The sequence below is a fragment of the Phacochoerus africanus genome, chromosome 2 (genome assembly GCF_016906955.1).
Source record: "Phacochoerus africanus isolate WHEZ1 chromosome 2, ROS_Pafr_v1, whole genome shotgun sequence".
Taxonomy (NCBI): Eukaryota; Metazoa; Chordata; class Mammalia; order Artiodactyla; family Suidae; genus Phacochoerus; species Phacochoerus africanus.
In genome coordinates this window covers 208,144,119-208,160,306 of record NC_062545.1, presented here as the reverse complement: position 1 = coordinate 208,160,306, position 16,188 = coordinate 208,144,119, and the positions used below count along the sequence as shown (strand labels likewise).

Sequence of the window (16,188 nt, the reverse complement as noted above, 5' to 3'; positions counted from 1 at the left end):
AGGCATCACGTCCCACCACATGCCTGACTTTAATCAGTGGATCCCCTGATTTTAACACTGGTTTCACAAGTATTGTCCTGAAAGGCTTCCAGGAAACAGACCCAAAACGCCATCAAATATATCTGCATAGTTCAACAGTGACTGAAAATCCAAGTTGCGTAATCCAGAACAGAGCCAAGTGTAACAATGAAAATGTATCCTTACACATATTGTGAAGTTGTCTTACGCCACAGTTTCTCTCATTAAGCAAACTCTGAAAAAATCATGCCTAGGTGACTGGTTACTAAATCTCTTAGTGGTTACCAATTCACAAAACCACAGAAATAATACATGTTCTGCTAACAGCCAGGGATACAGGGACACATCATAGATTATCGCTGGTGAAACAGGGAGATGCAGGGCAATCCTATGAAGATGAGACAAAAATGTTTTAAATGGTATGTCTAAATATCTGATTTGTCAATTTGGAAATACTCAACATCAACACACCTCAGTAGAGAAGGAAAAGATCCTAAACATTCAGGGCAACATGAAATTAAGATTTTATTATACATATTTCTAATTGCCCTGTGCATAATTTTAAAAAGGACACAGGTGTTCTAAATCCATGCTCTAAATGAGATTAAGAAGGATCAACCAGTCATCAGGATCCATTCCTAAAAGTACATCAAGAGGGAATTACCTGTGACATTTTTTCCCCTGCAATTCCTTAAATTATTGGACACTACTGTCAAATTCCACTAAAGAGTAAAAGAATACCATGGAATAGGTAAGTAACTTGAGAGCAAGATCAATAAAATGCACGGCCTTGATTTAATTTCCCAAAAGCTAAGTTTTCACTTGAGGACCTTAAAAAAAAAAAAAAAATCTTGGGGTCTCATGGCAGGGCGGGGGGTGGTTGCTGGGTGTAGGAGGAAGACTAGGAAAGCAGGAAGGGCAAACAAGGCAAAACACACCAAGCAAAGTTCTAAATCAAATACTAAATAATGACACTAACAATTTTCCTTTACATTAGGATTCTGTTCAGATTTTTTAATTGTTTCTGTTTTCTACTCTCTAGCTGACAAGACTACTTTCCATTTCATGCAAAAGATAACGAATGTTTCTTGTATGTGTTAGACCTGGACTTGTGTGACTAACTGATCTAAACAAACTCCTCTGCACATCAAAGAAAAACAAAACTTTGTTTATTCAAAAAATTCCTAATGGCTTCATTTATAAAGAAAACTTTCTCTTTTTTGAGACCCAGAGGCACAGCAGAGTATAGCTGGGAGACAGCAGGTAGCTCTCATAATGAACTTTGCACAATTTTCAAAAAATAATATCTGAAGGCGGTTCCTTCTTCTGGGGTCAGTAGATTAGCGGTTCAAAAAGAATAAACTATCCAGGAAACATCCTGAGATTTAAACACACACACACACACACACACACGCAAAACCCCACGACTGGAGGAGGAAAGGAGGAACATTCTTGCTAATTAAAATTTCCAGTTCTTATGGTCCTCTCTCTACACAAATCCCAGTCAAGAAAGGCCTGCAGGATCAGGCCTGTACTAAGAAAAAGTCTACCATCATTACATTAATTGTATTATTACTTCATAATGCTAACCAGCCAGGTTTATATAGAAGAGATTAAATAACAAGATAATCTCATAAACAATGCTTATTTCATCAGTGTACCAAATAAGTTTGATTTACATCAGTGACTGTTCTTCTAATTAATTTATGCGTCCACATGCTTTAATTTACCCAGACAGACACTTACACTGGGGTAGGGATCGCTCTTTTTTTAACATCTTGAACTTTGATATCGGTTCATGTTTAGACTTCCCAATGTTGCTGTTTTAGTTCCCCCACACTTCAAAAATGATGTGACAGTTCAAATACCTTGCATTAAAGCAGAAGCATGCAGAAAGAAAATATTTTACCAAACTCAATACCTATCTCCCCTGCCGACTTTTACATGCTTAACTTTAGTTAGTATAGCTTTGCTCAAACTAACAACCAGATCTGCTCATTTCAAAGCTGTGAACTTATCTCTTCTTACAATATTCCCCTTCAATGCCTTTTGGATATCTAAGTTCATGGCGTTACAAATAACTCCTATATTGGTCTTAATGCAGTTTCTAGTGACTTAAGGTGGGGGGAGGGGAGTTTATAAAAACCATTATCATTTCTACTAACATTGAGGGCTTAGATAAATTTTTTTCAAGTACACTCCAGGATGCTGATTTATAACAGCAAGTATCACAGTTAGAAATGGGAAGATTCCATAGAGGGAGGAAAATTCAACTCATCCTAATTCTTTAGCCAAAAAGAACGTCATCTCTGAATCTACACCCACTTACAATAAGCTATCAGTGGTGTGAGGGTAATGCCAGCACTCTAGGAAAACCATTTAAAAAAAAAAAAAACAACAGCAACAACCACCTAAAGGAATAGCCTGGTGTCAGGATTAGTCCAATTTAGTCATTTTACAACTTCCATGGATAGTTTCTGTGTAGAGATCAAATCAGGCAAGCAAAAAGGTTTTTACTTGTCCCTAATATAAAACTTTTATTTATGTATTTGATCAGTGTTTATTTGTAGGACCTTAATACAATAACAGATGTCAGCTACATTATCTGTTTTGGATTATGAACTCCTAAAGGGCAGAGACCCTGTCTATTCAGCTCACTTTTTATAGAATGCAAACATAGTACCATACCCAAAAAGGCACTAAAAGATGGTTTTTATAATAACAGTGATTTCAAGGAGACTTGGTCTGCTTTTACACTCCGTGAAATTACACTGGCATGTATTGAACATTAAAAGTTAACAATTTTATATTCTTGGGTAATTCCACTTTTCAGATGTCTGAAATGACACTTTTCTTTTTGAAACAGGGATTACTTAGATGGGACTACTTTCACTGATTAGTGTTCAAGAGTTAGCTTTTGGCCAACACCTAAATTCTATCCCAACTGACAGTGGAAGATAAAAGAAAAAAAAAAAAAGCCAGACCCAAACATTCCACCTCTTAGCATCAAGTTGGCACATTTCGTGCATCAAGCAGAAGGATCTGCTGTTTTTGTGGGGTAACATGCTCAGACCACTACCGTGGTACCTAAAAATGTGGCATTCTCACGTTCTTTCTGTTCACTCAAATCATTCAGAACAAGAGACACACTGAGTTAAAAATTCTTCTGCAAAAGAAGAAGTTTATAGCACAGCCATATAATGCTTAGAAACTTGAAAGGAATTAAAACAAAACGCTGGACAATATTTTAAAGGTGCTGACATATCAGAAATGGAGAATTTTTACTATGCAATTTGAAGTAAGCCTTTTAAAATTTCTGGGCCTCAGTTTCTGAATTTGTAAACATGAGACATCATATAATTTCTGATTATTTCCAGGTTTAAATTATGAAACCATGTAAAAAAAAAAAAAAAGGAGTCCTAAAGAATCTCACCTACAAATTCAGGGGATCGAACCCGCAACCTCATAGTTCCTAGTTGGATTCGTTAACCACTGCGCCACGACGGGAACTCCAAACATCACTAACTATTCTTATAAACAAACTATACCGATATATATATAATGAGATATACATTGTATGTTTATACAAAATCCATATATATGCACATACTCCCAAACACAGAATTCTCTATAGTAAAGCCAAGAATTCAAATACTTCCCCGTTTCTCATCTTTTCTTTCTCTTTCTATGAACCATCTATGAAGCTGCTATGACTTGGGAAGTTACATAAAGGAAAAATAAGCATCTTATTCAACACTTCTTATACTAAGACTGACAGTTCTCAACATGCACAGCTCGGCTGGTCATCTGAGATCTAGGTAACATCCTCGCCTAGAAATAGCGGGATGCAGAAAGGATGCTGAACACAGTTCTCAGGCCATTCAACCAACATTTATGGAACCTATGAGGTAACTGAGATATAGAATCCAAGACACAGGACTTACAAATTTAATGCTACTTAAGCAGACAGTTATAGTAACAAGAACAATAGAAGAATAAAGATCCTAAAAGCTATAGCGGCATCCAGTTCACATCCCATTAAAACAAAAACGGGGGGTGGGGGGAGAGGCCCTAGCTTCATGAAACTGCTTTTTATCTGTATTTAAACACTTGCAAGAAAAAATCTCATGCAACTACTGAGTATACTAACATTTTCTTATTTGTTTTGAGAAAGAAATAAATGCCTTAGAGAATGTAGTGATTTCTTCTGGGTAAAGCAAGAAAAACATGGGTGTCTTGTTCAAAACTTCCCATGTTCCCCTTGGATTCCCTATTCTGGGGGAAGAATCATAAAACTAGTTAAAACTAAATAATATTTAAATAGTCAAGATATGTTTAACTTTTTAGTACAACAATTTCTTCTCAGAGGCAGGTAAAATATTACCTGTATAAAAATATTAACACCTTCACTACCTGCAATGTGTCAGGCACAATGCCCCATGTACATGCGCTATGTCCTTCGACACGTCCAACAAGGCCAAAGAGACAGAGCTCAACATCTCAAGTCTTCCTACTCCATTTCATCAAGAAAAACAAAATCCAAAGATCAAAGCACACAAGAAGTATTATCTTAACCACTGGAGACTCTATGAGACACCAGGAAACTCAAGTGTTCTCATTTGAAGGTCTTCTTCTAAGTTGGATTAAGAAGGAAGATGGTACCTTGTAGCCACATATTTCTGGCTTTCATGGACAACAATTCCATTCAAGTGTCCAGGTAAAGGGATCATTTAGTGAGGTGGCTGCATTCCAAAAAAACAAAAACAAAACAAAAACAAAAAAACTAATCCAGGATCATTCATAGTCCTTAAAAAAAAAAAAAAAAACCAACCAAGAGTCATACAAGTTGATGCTAAACTGCCACCTAAATTGCCTAAGAAGTAACTATGGGTATTGATCTCTTAACTAGTAGCAGGAAAACTAATAATAAATGAAAACAGAATTGCGGTGTATTTCTATGGAGGACGGAAAATGAGAACAGGTTGTGTTATGTGCAGTTGGAGCATATAAAAGGATAAAAATTTAAGAATGAGAATACAGGAAAAGAGGAAATGAAATACACAGAGGGGACAGAGAAAGGCAATGAGGTGGGGCAAGGACAGACAGGGCAAAGTGAGGTTAAGACGTTTGCAGCGAAATGGCTCCTATCCCAGGCTTGCCAGGGCTCTGGACCACCACCTCCACCTGCAAGAGAAATTACTTACTCTGAGGCCTCTTAAAAATGCTTCCTGTTTCTAAACAGTCTCATTTTATTTTTCAGATTCCTGCATTTCTTTTCAAATAAAAGTTCAAATTTGAAGAATTTGCTCATGTGTAAAAAGAATGACTTTTCTTTTCTAAATGTTCTGGGGAACCCACACACCTCTGCTCCGTTTAGTGCTCAAAACCTCAGAGAAGTCAGGACATTCCAACCTGACTGTCTTGCCTTTCTAAAGAAATGAGGGCTGCCTATTTTCACTGTGCCTGAAAATTACATCTGCAATCAGTCTTTGCTGATTGTGCAAGGCTTTCAAAATATATTCATACGCCTGAGGCATAACCTATCACCAAAGAGAGTTGTTTTCATTCTCAAGATAACATTGAGACATGCCCAAAGTGTCAGAATTTCTCAAAGGGACATCCAGAATTGGTCCTCACAGAGAAGTCGTCCTCCAGCCTGGAGTATGCAGGCAGAGCTATGGTACAGGATTCTGTACTCAAAGCCAGTATCTATGGAAAGGTCAGTGGTGCATCAATTCAACCTAGCTTAGCAGGCTAAGAACTCCAACCACTCACCCACACTGACCTGACCTGATAGTTAGCTTCTTCTCACCCAGCCATCTACCCATCCTCTCTTACCCTAATAAACCACTGGTCCTGACTATAGTCCTCAAAATCTGAAGAATCCTTTTATATAAAAAGTCACTAGATACCGTAACCATTTTCAATACATTGATCCTACAAATTGTAACTCTGTGAAGTGGTTCAACTCGATGTCATCACCACACAGCAACTTGTTTCATTTACAGTATCTGTTTCACTTCTACTCAGGAGCTAATATAATTCAATTTTTTTTTTTTAACTGCACACAGGCTGCTAGACACATGTGCATGGCAAATGGAATCTGAACTTAGCTTAACAGCCTCATTTATTCCTGATGGTTTAAATTATTTCATCACAATTAATGACACCCCCTCAGCTTCCTGTGCAGCACTGCCAGATGTTCAGAGACCACAAAGCCACTCTCTTCTTTGACGGCTGGTGACAAGTCGTCCTCTGAAGGACGTTCCCTAGGTACGCAGGCCGGATGACACCTCCACTGCTTAGCACCTCTCTGCCTCTCAGAGTAACCATGTAGAGGAAAAAGCAGGAAGGCAGGAGAAACCAGAAAATGCATTAGTGAGAGCAAATTAGGTGAAGTGATCTAAACTCAGAGGAACTTGGCTCCTGCTGCAGGAGTGCTAACCTTGTTGTTTCAGGAAAGCACCCTTAACTCCCTGTCCGAGTCACCGCACCCACTGAGTGCCTGGTGGGGCATCAGTCCTCGGGGAACAGTGGAGGATAATAAAAATAGAAGCTTTTCCACTGGAATCCTTTTTGAGGGTGGTCATTTTGCTTTGAGAGGTGCTGTTTATACATACTACCCCCATCATGACCACAGCCTCATTTTTAAGTGTCAACAGTTTATCACTGTCTACATCTTCAATTATGGTTATCTTCTATCCTGTTCAACAGGCAGTTCTGATGGAAACGTGCAACAGTTTGGCAACTTGCAGGAAAGAATGGTGCCCCTTTTTCTTTTTTATGTGTTACTGGGGTATCATCGATAGATTAAAATTTACCAACAGTCCATGTATACATTTTGATGAGTCTGATCTACCTCTTTTTCCTAGGCTTGAGTAGGATTTCTTCTTTTCAGGGGCTGCTGGCTTTCTAGTTTTGTTTTTGTTAGATTTTGTTGTTGCTTTGTGATTTTTTTTTGAAAGAAGAGACTGAAAAACAGACTTCACACTTTTCCTATTTTGAATCTTACAAGGGAAAAGCCCTTTATTTCCTTAACGGTGAAAAACATACTTTCCCTCAGAAATTCATTAACAGACATTACCTTATATTCATCATTTGAGCTTCACAAAAAATACAAATTCGCACAATGACAGGTAGCTAAGAGGGTAGCAGAAATAGTAAACACACTAGCACTTTTACAGTAAGAATTCAATACTACAGCTCTCATTTGGAAAACATTTCCATCAACTAGGGAACATGTGGCAGACATTTTGTGGATTATTTTTTAAATGTTAAAAAAAAAAAATTAAAACGCTGATCTTATTCAGGGAATAAGGGGCCTTTTCGTTTGCCAAAAAGTGTAACAGAAAAACTGAAAGGCCACCTGTGTCAGCCCACCCTATATTATGAACATAAGCTATAAGAGCATTTTGGAAAATATTTTTAAACTGAGATGAGAAAAAAAAAAATCAGTATCGCTACAGATTCCAAGCAGATGCAAAAGGCTTCTGTGCATGTTAGTGATTATGTGTGTGGCCTACACAAGCTAATTTCAGATGCCTCCAAAACTCACTGGACTTTCTCTTTTATAAGATATTTGGGATTAAAATTAGGACCTTATCCATATCAACTTTGACAATGGACACAAAGGTAAGGTAAGCTAATCAAGCCAAACAAGTTGAATTTTCTCCCTCATGGATGGCTTTTTAGATCTTAAATGACTACTGAATTTTACCAGACATGCTATACTTAGAATTTTGACAGTTGTTTATTAAAATTACTTTCCACGGAAGTTCGTGGAAACCGCCAGTCTAGTTTTTATCAGAATTGAGACCATCAGAGAAAAACTGTAATGATGGCATACTTGCAGCAAAGCAGACAACAATAGGAAACTCTTAGCACTCCCAGAGTTGCATCACATTTTCCATGGACCGAAACTAAAATGAAATTGTTCAATTACTGAGAGGTAGATAAGTAAAATAAACAACCAATTCCATACAGTGAAGTTGGGAGAAAGTCATATGGACCTCATTCTGTTGTCTCCAAACACATTTTATCGGAGGGGAAAAAGGAGCTGAATAAACTTTAAACTCTCATGTAGGGATGTATTGCTTGTGTGTCCCTGGCAGATGTGGAAAGGAGATGAAATGGGCAAGGGAGAATCAAATATCCCATCGCTGCAGGTTTGCTGAGGGAAAGAGCACTGCAAAGATCTCACATCTGGCAATCATTTGTCAATAGCTGGAAAGAGAACGGCAGGAAACTTTCTGGCTCTTGGAGAAGATGAAAAGACAAAAACCATGTGTCACACACACACACTCATACACACATACACTCTCTCTGCAATGGTACAATGACTACTACACTTATTCTCCACCCCACTTCCCCCCCCCCCCAATTTAATGATCTTCAGATATACTCCACTCCATGGTCAAAAACATGCAGTCACTTGACTTGTTAAAGCTGCAGTGTATGTACATTTTTCAAATAAACCCCAGGGCTGATGTTAGAAAATCAAAATCAGTCAAGCATAGACCGCCTGGTACTTTGGGCAGGAATCCTTGTGGTTTAGTCAATAAACAGAATCTGAATGAAAGACACCACAGTAACTAGACAGTAACGTTTTGAACAGTTCTTAACCTGAAGGGGGTTGGGGCAGGCGGCTGCAGTAGTGACCGTGGACACAGGTCCCCTCAGATGGCTCCCTCTACCTGTCACAGGACTGCGTTTAGCACAAGGTCATCTGATGTGCTTAACACGCTCTCAAAAAAAGAGTGAACTTTTTTTTGAGGGATGCTTGGAATGAATTTAGGGAAGGAACAGCTTCTTCTTGTCGCTGTTGTTGTTTTCTGTTTAAATACTGTACCTATTTAATACGGTGGGAAGGGGAAACCTCAGCTTCTGGGCGGTCCCTACGGTTGATGACAATATAGAAAATGTGCTAGCTTCATTAGGAGTTCATAAAAATGACCGGCTTGGCCTCAGCAGGTTTATCATGTAATAAAAAGTTTTCAAGACAACCTGCGCAAATTAACTTCTCCAAAATCATAGGAATTTAAACCTATTCCTGGTGATAAACAGACTCGTGGGCAGCTCTGCCTCACATTTACATTGCATTTAACCAGCAGCCGCCGCCACCGACCGCGTCCCTGTGATTCTGTAAGTGAGTGCTGCGTTGTTTAATAACCTGGCAAATTCACAGTAGCTTGTCAAATTATTACAGGAACAGTGTCATCACTAAACAAGCCTGATCACGGTTAATTACAATGCAGACTAGAGAGCAGCCACAATTGTTCATTAATTACAGGAAGCACCTCATTTAAATTTTATGGAAATTTACACTTGCACCCCGGTATGTCTGGAAAAAAATAAGTGATCCTCCACACATTCACAGAAGAAAGGAGTCTGTGGTTTATGAAACATCACAGTAAATTGTGTCTAATCTGGTACTGAAATATTGGTTCATTATTTACTCTAATTTTCTAAGCACTTTAGTGGTGAAAAATACCAAGTCAAACCCCACATCTTGAATTCCCAACCTGGAAAGGAACTGTGTTAGGCTAACTGTAACAACTTAACACATGATGAGTACAGTTAGACTACAATAGTAACTTTTCTATGATTAAAAATAAAATATTTAGTAGCAATTAAGGAAGGTCTAAACTAAAGTAACCATTTCCCATAAAATAATTATAAAGGAACACAATTTTTTGGTGACTCTACATTAGTTAACCTCCAGGGCTAAAGAAAGTACACAGTTTCACACATACTTTAAAAGTCATTGAAGAAAATCCAGATAGTCAGACAGTGAATCAAAGTCTAAAGTTCCACCTACTTTTCTAAATCACGCACATGAACACAAAAAAGACAGACAGCAGCTGGGCTTGCCAAAAGTCAAGTCGGGCACAGACTTCAAGGATGACAGCCATTCAAAACCAAAGAAACATTCATGAAAGAATGTCAGGGATCTTGGAATTATTAAACAACGAAGTTGTTAAGTCACCTGAAATTTTATGGATAAGAAGAAAGGGTTAAAAGAAGGTAGGTAAGAATGGGAAGGGGCTGAGAACTCATGTTAGCTAAAATACAAAAGTAAACCAGATATGGGTGGGGTGTGTCTAAATGAAAATCCTTTACAGGAAAGGATATCAACAAGCCATAGCTCCTAAATGAAAGTATATAAGAGGTTATTCTCAGAATCAAGAGGCCAAACAGCAAATCCTCTCGTGGTTATAATTCCTGGCCCTGGGGGAAAAGTCTCAGATCCAAGCGGGAAAAGTAAACAACTCTGGCAAGTCCTATGGTGAGTTCCCTGGAGTACAGAGTTGGACTGAAAAATAAGAAATGGCTAGCTCCATCAGGGGAAAGAAAAAGGACTAGAATACATACACATGCCGTGGCAAGAATGAATGGACACCTAGCTAAAAGCTACTCCTGGAATTATTAGCTAGTGAAGATACCTTAAGTGTCAAGTTTATTATGAGTGACATAATATGAGTATGTACCAACTACTATTAAATATATGGAAGCCATACTTAGAACGGAAAAGGAAAAGAAGACAAATGGTTCAAGGGGGTCCGTCAATTCACCACTTCCCTGGAGTTGACTATCTTTTCAGGGATTCGACTTTTCCACTCAGTCCACCAAAATGCTGTCGCAAGATGAGGAACACAAAATAAGCACGTTCTTTTCTTTCCCAGGCCCATGCTGAACCGTCTACTCCACAATCTATTTACCTACCTACAACCACAGTTGCACTTCAACTTGTAAATATACATTTTCTCCCTTGGTATGTCAAAATAACGTGCTCCATTGGTCTCTTTCAGTTTTATTTCATGCACCCACATCTGCAAAACCCATTGCTCTTTGTGCCATAACTTAACGTTCAAAAACAGATTATTTAACAGCCACCCATGACAGGCTGTTCCAGATGACATGTTTGAAGAACATGACTCATCCTACCCGAAGGGGTCAAGGATCAGACTACTCTTCACGAAAAGTCTTCAATCACTCTGCATATATGTGTCACACACAAGCTGTGAGCTTGCAGAAACTGGGGAATGCATGAGCATGTCTCATACATGTCGCACCTGCTTTTCTGTTGTATCACTGCCATACGCCACCCAGACAGTACCAGGTCTCAGGTGGTCTTCCCAAGGCCAAGAGCAGGTGTGCAGGAGATGGTAGCCCCTTCAGAGTATCATAAAAATGGAAACCTCCTCCGACCACTATGTCCACTGTCACGGCCACTGAGAAGTCAATTTTTAAAACTGTTCTCTTTTCTCATGGGGGGTGGTCAAATCAGTAAAAAAAAAAAAAAAGAAGAAGAAAAAGAAAAGAAAAAGAAAAATTAACACCCCGTGCTCACTATTCCACAAGTTTTAAAATTTAGAAAATGATTCCAAATAGAGGCCCTAAAGAAAGGATGAGTTTACTCATGCTTGGGGGTTCCTTCCACATTGAAACTTGGGCCTGCATCTTTACATCACTGGCACACACTCTCCTTAACTAGTAAAAGGCACCTAGAAGGGAAGAGAGGCCTTTGGCCAAGATGTCACATTTATATTTTTAATCTGCAATACACCACAATGCTTCTCATTTCTCAAAACCACACAATGAATTGAATTCCAATTCAACACTTTCATGAAAATTGTACTTTGGTAATAAACTGAGTATTACAACAAAGGACCTATCTCCCAATCCAGGAAGAAGGAAGAAACCTATCATTAAGTCCTGTTTTTCTGATGCTGTGCCCAGCTGAATGGCTCATTCTCCTCGGCTGGGAAACCATAATGCAGGAAGCATGATATTCTCCCTGTGTGTCCCCAGCACCTAGTGCCATTCTTAGCATATGATGATCTCAAAAGAGCTAAGATTTCCTGAGTGCCTGTTACATGCCAGGCCCTGTGCTAAGTGGTGGATATGCATTAGAACATTTAATCCTCATTATCACCTTGTGTGGGAAATCTCTGTTTCACAGATGAGAAGGCTAAAGCCCTGTTAGGTTGAGCGACTTGCCAAAGGTCTCGCAGCAAGAGTCAACCTAGGCAGCCCTTCAGAAACCAAGTTCTTACTCATGCAGGATATAGCAGGTCTTCATTTCTCAAATGAGTAAACGGATAATCTCCAGTTACAGACAACTTATCCTGAAAAGGACATTGTGTGCTGCACATCAGCTATACTGGCCACTCTTTAATACCTGTCTCAGCAGCTGTCTGTCTCCTGATGGCACTGGATGTGCCTGTATGGCCTTCTGAGAGCACTGTTTCTGTCACACCACCCCCACCTGATAGAACAGTAAGACTCCAACCTGGACTTCCAGCCTCTGGTCTGGCTCCTCCAGGTTTGGGCAGAAGTCTGCACCCAGCACTCTGCCGGCACATGCCACTGGAACCTGGGGGAATACGGCCGAGTTAGATGCTGGGTGTGGAGGCTGTCTGAGAACTACACACAAATACATTTGACCCAGGAAGACGCAGGGACATCCCAAAGCCAGGCCATGAGGGCTTCACAGGTTGTTGACATTTAGCAGGGCAAAGATGTTGTAAATATCATACATTCAAGTTTATTAACTATCAGAAGGTAAATTCCAAGCAGAAAATAACCCACATAAATTTTATCACCCCCTTGTATCCATAGCATGTAGCACAAAGCAGGCACTTAATAAATAAATACATACGGGCTATAGACAGAAGGAGGAAGAGAAGAAGGAAGATCAAAAGGGAGGGAGGAAATCAAGGAAAAAGATAAAAAGGGAATTTCTCACTGAAGTGGGTGGCTCTTTTTTTTCTCTTTTAATTTTCTTAAGTGGGAATAAAGGAAACTGCATTCTATAATGCCTGGAGTTCCTTTGTACTCTTAAAATATCTGTTCAAATCTATTTTTTCTACTCCTAGCACAGGCTAACATGAACAGTATCAATATCTATTATTTACTTACTATATTTAAACTACATTTGAGATTTATGTCTGTTCTAACAATAAAAACAGAAAAGCTATTTTAGTGAATTTTTTTTTGTACTTACAATTCTATAATGAAAGCCACTAAGATTCTCTATCAAAACTAAGTTATCTATTATAACTAGTCAACCTCATCTTGAAATAGTGCCTACTCATTAGTCATTGGCTTTCTTCATTTTAAAATTTCTAAAATCAAGATAAAAGGATTTATATTACATCAAATTGTTTTCTGCTTTTTAAAATTTTGCTATAAATCACTACTCAATACTTCCAAACACATACCATGTTCATTAATCATACATCTACTGTATCAGAATCTCAACCCATCAATAGCTGCATCTTACCTGTGTTTTCTTCCCCCTCAAAGCCTTCCTTCAGTATTTTGCTTTATTTCCTTTTTAACTCCAATTGGTATCATCTGTGCCAATCAATTTTCTTTGTTCAGAGATCAGTTTTCAGCCAAGCATGCTGCCTTAGAAAGTATTTACTCCTTTCTTTGACCCACAAATCTGTTGATGTCTCCACATTTCAAATAGTTTTTAATAAACTCCACTTTGCAAGCTCACCAGTGAATATCAGAAACACATATATAAAACCAGTCAACTATTCAAATATTTTTAGCTCCAACTCTCCTACTCAAGTCTCTTATTCTTTCTTCTTATTTCAATAAGGCAACATGAACAGAATATTAGCTGTCTGGAGTTCCCATCGTGGTTCAGCGCTATTGAATCTGACTGGCATACATGAGGACTCAGGTTCAATCCCTGGCTTCACTCAGGGGGTTAAGGATCCAGCGTTGCCATGAGCTGTGGTGTGGGTCACAGACATGGCTCAGATATGGCATTGCTGTGGCTGTGGTGTAGGCCGGTGGTTACAGCTCTGATTCGACCCCTAGCCTGGGAACCTCCATATGCCGGAGTTGTGGCCCTAAAAAGACAAAAAAAAAAAAGAGAGAGAGAGAGAGAATATTAGCTGTCTTTGAAATAAACCCCTCATTATCCACGAATTTCCTCAGCTGGATCCCAAGAAGGGAAGGAGGAGGGTGTCACGTTTACTGAGCACCTGCAATGTGCCAGTCACCACGTGGAGACCATACACAGAGATTAACCCTTTTGTTCCTTTCAACAACCTTATGGGGTATGAGCATCTCCCTTTCACATAAAAAGGAGGGCTTAGAGGAAGTAAATAACTAGCTCAGAGTCACAGGCTGGAAAGTTACAAAGCCCAAACTGAGAAAGGGTAGGAACATATTTCAAAGAAGTTAATGAAAAACATGTAAGAGTTCCATTTAGTGGCATCCATTTGAAAGGCATTTGCTGATGTTTCACAGGAAAGAAATTACAATGAAGACCATTAAAGGAAATGGAGAAGGTGTCACCAGAAATCAAGACCTACCACCTGCTCTTTGGTTGGTGACAAAGGAGACAAGGTTAAAGGGGATTTATCCTCTAACTTGAGTGAGGAAGAAATAGGGCACAGAGAAGAGCGGAGACACAGCATTTGTGTTGTGTCACACTCAGAACAATGCTCACCCCACCCCAAGGCTGACATACAGAGGGGCACTAATGAACTCTACAACAGTAACTCCCCAGAGGGTGCAAGAGAAGAATGGGAGGAGTTCTCGATGTGGCACAATGGAATCAGCAGTGTCTTAGGAGCATTTGGACGCAGGTTCCATCCCCAGCCTGGGAGAGTGGGTTAAGGATCCAATGTTGCTGCAGTATAACTTAGGTCACAACTGCAGCTCGGATCTGATCCCTGGCATGGAAACTCCATACACTTTAGGGCAGCCGAAAAGAGAGAGAGAAGAATTGGAAAAAATTACTCTTAGAATATTCCCTATCAAAATGAACCCCTCAAAGCTTCCTATAAAATCTTAATAAAAGTGACTACTTAATGGATTACAGCAGATTCCATAAGCCAGAATGGGTATATTGCAAATGAAGTATACACAGTACTTTATTTCATGTATACAAAACAATTCCCACTTACCTTAATATCATCTGATTGTGTCACAAAGACTCAGTTTCGAGTTCCTTTTTACCCTCACAGAAGGCATTTTATAAACACTCTCAAGAGGAACGGAGAAAGTTAAACAACTACAATTACACTCAATTACAACCTCAAACACTTAGAAATACACAGTTTCTGAGAGAAAACAAAAAGGTCTGTGAAAAAGTTGGAAGGAAACTGTGCCAGGCTACTGGAATGTCTCAAAAGTCCAAATCACAAAAATGAACTAGGAGGAAAGTGAGCAGCACTCTCAATCTTAGAATCCTAGAATTTCTAAGCAGAAAAAATAGCCTTAGGATCTATGAAAAGGGACTTATTTTAAAGACGGGAAAATTGAGATTTGAAACCAAAACCCACAGAACTTCACCGAGGGGTCCACCATCCCACAACACCCCCCTGCCCCAACCACCACAATTAATGCCATTAATCATCAGACAGAGAAAAATTTTAAGGGAAAAAGAAGCTACATCCAATTCATCAAAATATCCCAAGGAAAATACAGAGGATATAAAAGCTGATAACCTATTTAGCTATAATTCGGCATACCTAGACAATTAGGCCTTTTGATTCAGAAGCCTGAGTAGTTAGCTAGCTAGCTGTAAGCCATCAGAAAAATGCCTGCAGAAGTAACAGACATAAATTGTCTGACTCCTTACTACTATTTTAAATTAAGACAGTAAAATATGAGGTGTACCTTTTGATTTCAATGGAACTGAAAATTCAAACTGATCTAGGCAACTCCAATTTTATCCTCTTTTATTCATGCTAGTGTTTACTGTCCATTTCAATGGCATGCTTTCAAAGTTCCACAATGATGTTCACAAAATGTTCACAGTGATTTTTATCTCTGAAAACAAGTAGGACTAAGGGGACTTCATATATTCTGTGTGTTTTTTTTTGTTTTTTTTTTGCATCTTTGTATATTTGGCTCTTGAAGTAATAAAAACATGGAAGTTAAAAAGAAAAGTAATCATCTGATGGGCTCATATTTCTGAACAGTACGCCACAGGTTTCATTATGGGATGGTAATTGTCTAGTACTCATCTAAATTTCATTCGGCTGGTGCTGTAACAGGAAGTAAGAGGCCTTGAAAGGGACCCTGTGGAATCCCCAGGGACTCTGGAGCTGAGTGCATGTCTACGCTCCTGTACATACCTCAAAGGAATCATGGTGTGGGGGAGAGCTATTTACAACTTACTTTGTGTATAATCAGCAG

The 16,188-nt window shown here is 39.0% G+C and overlaps 1 protein-coding gene across 7 annotated transcripts in view; it reads right to left on the bottom strand.

Annotated features, from left to right (window-relative positions):
• BNC2 (basonuclin 2) overlaps positions 1-16,188 on the bottom strand; it is a 454,742-nt gene that overhangs the window by 254,853 nt on the left and 183,701 nt on the right. For 5 of the 7 annotated variants that reach the window (XM_047767608.1, XM_047767609.1, XM_047767616.1 and 2 more), the window contains one exon: positions 12,311-12,394. The exons of the other annotated variants lie outside the window; for them this stretch is intronic. In XM_047767608.1, coding sequence (XP_047623564.1) covers positions 12,311-12,394 — 84 coding nt within the window. The remainder of the gene's footprint in view (positions 1-12,310; positions 12,395-16,188) is intronic. 7 annotated transcript variants of the gene reach the window in all.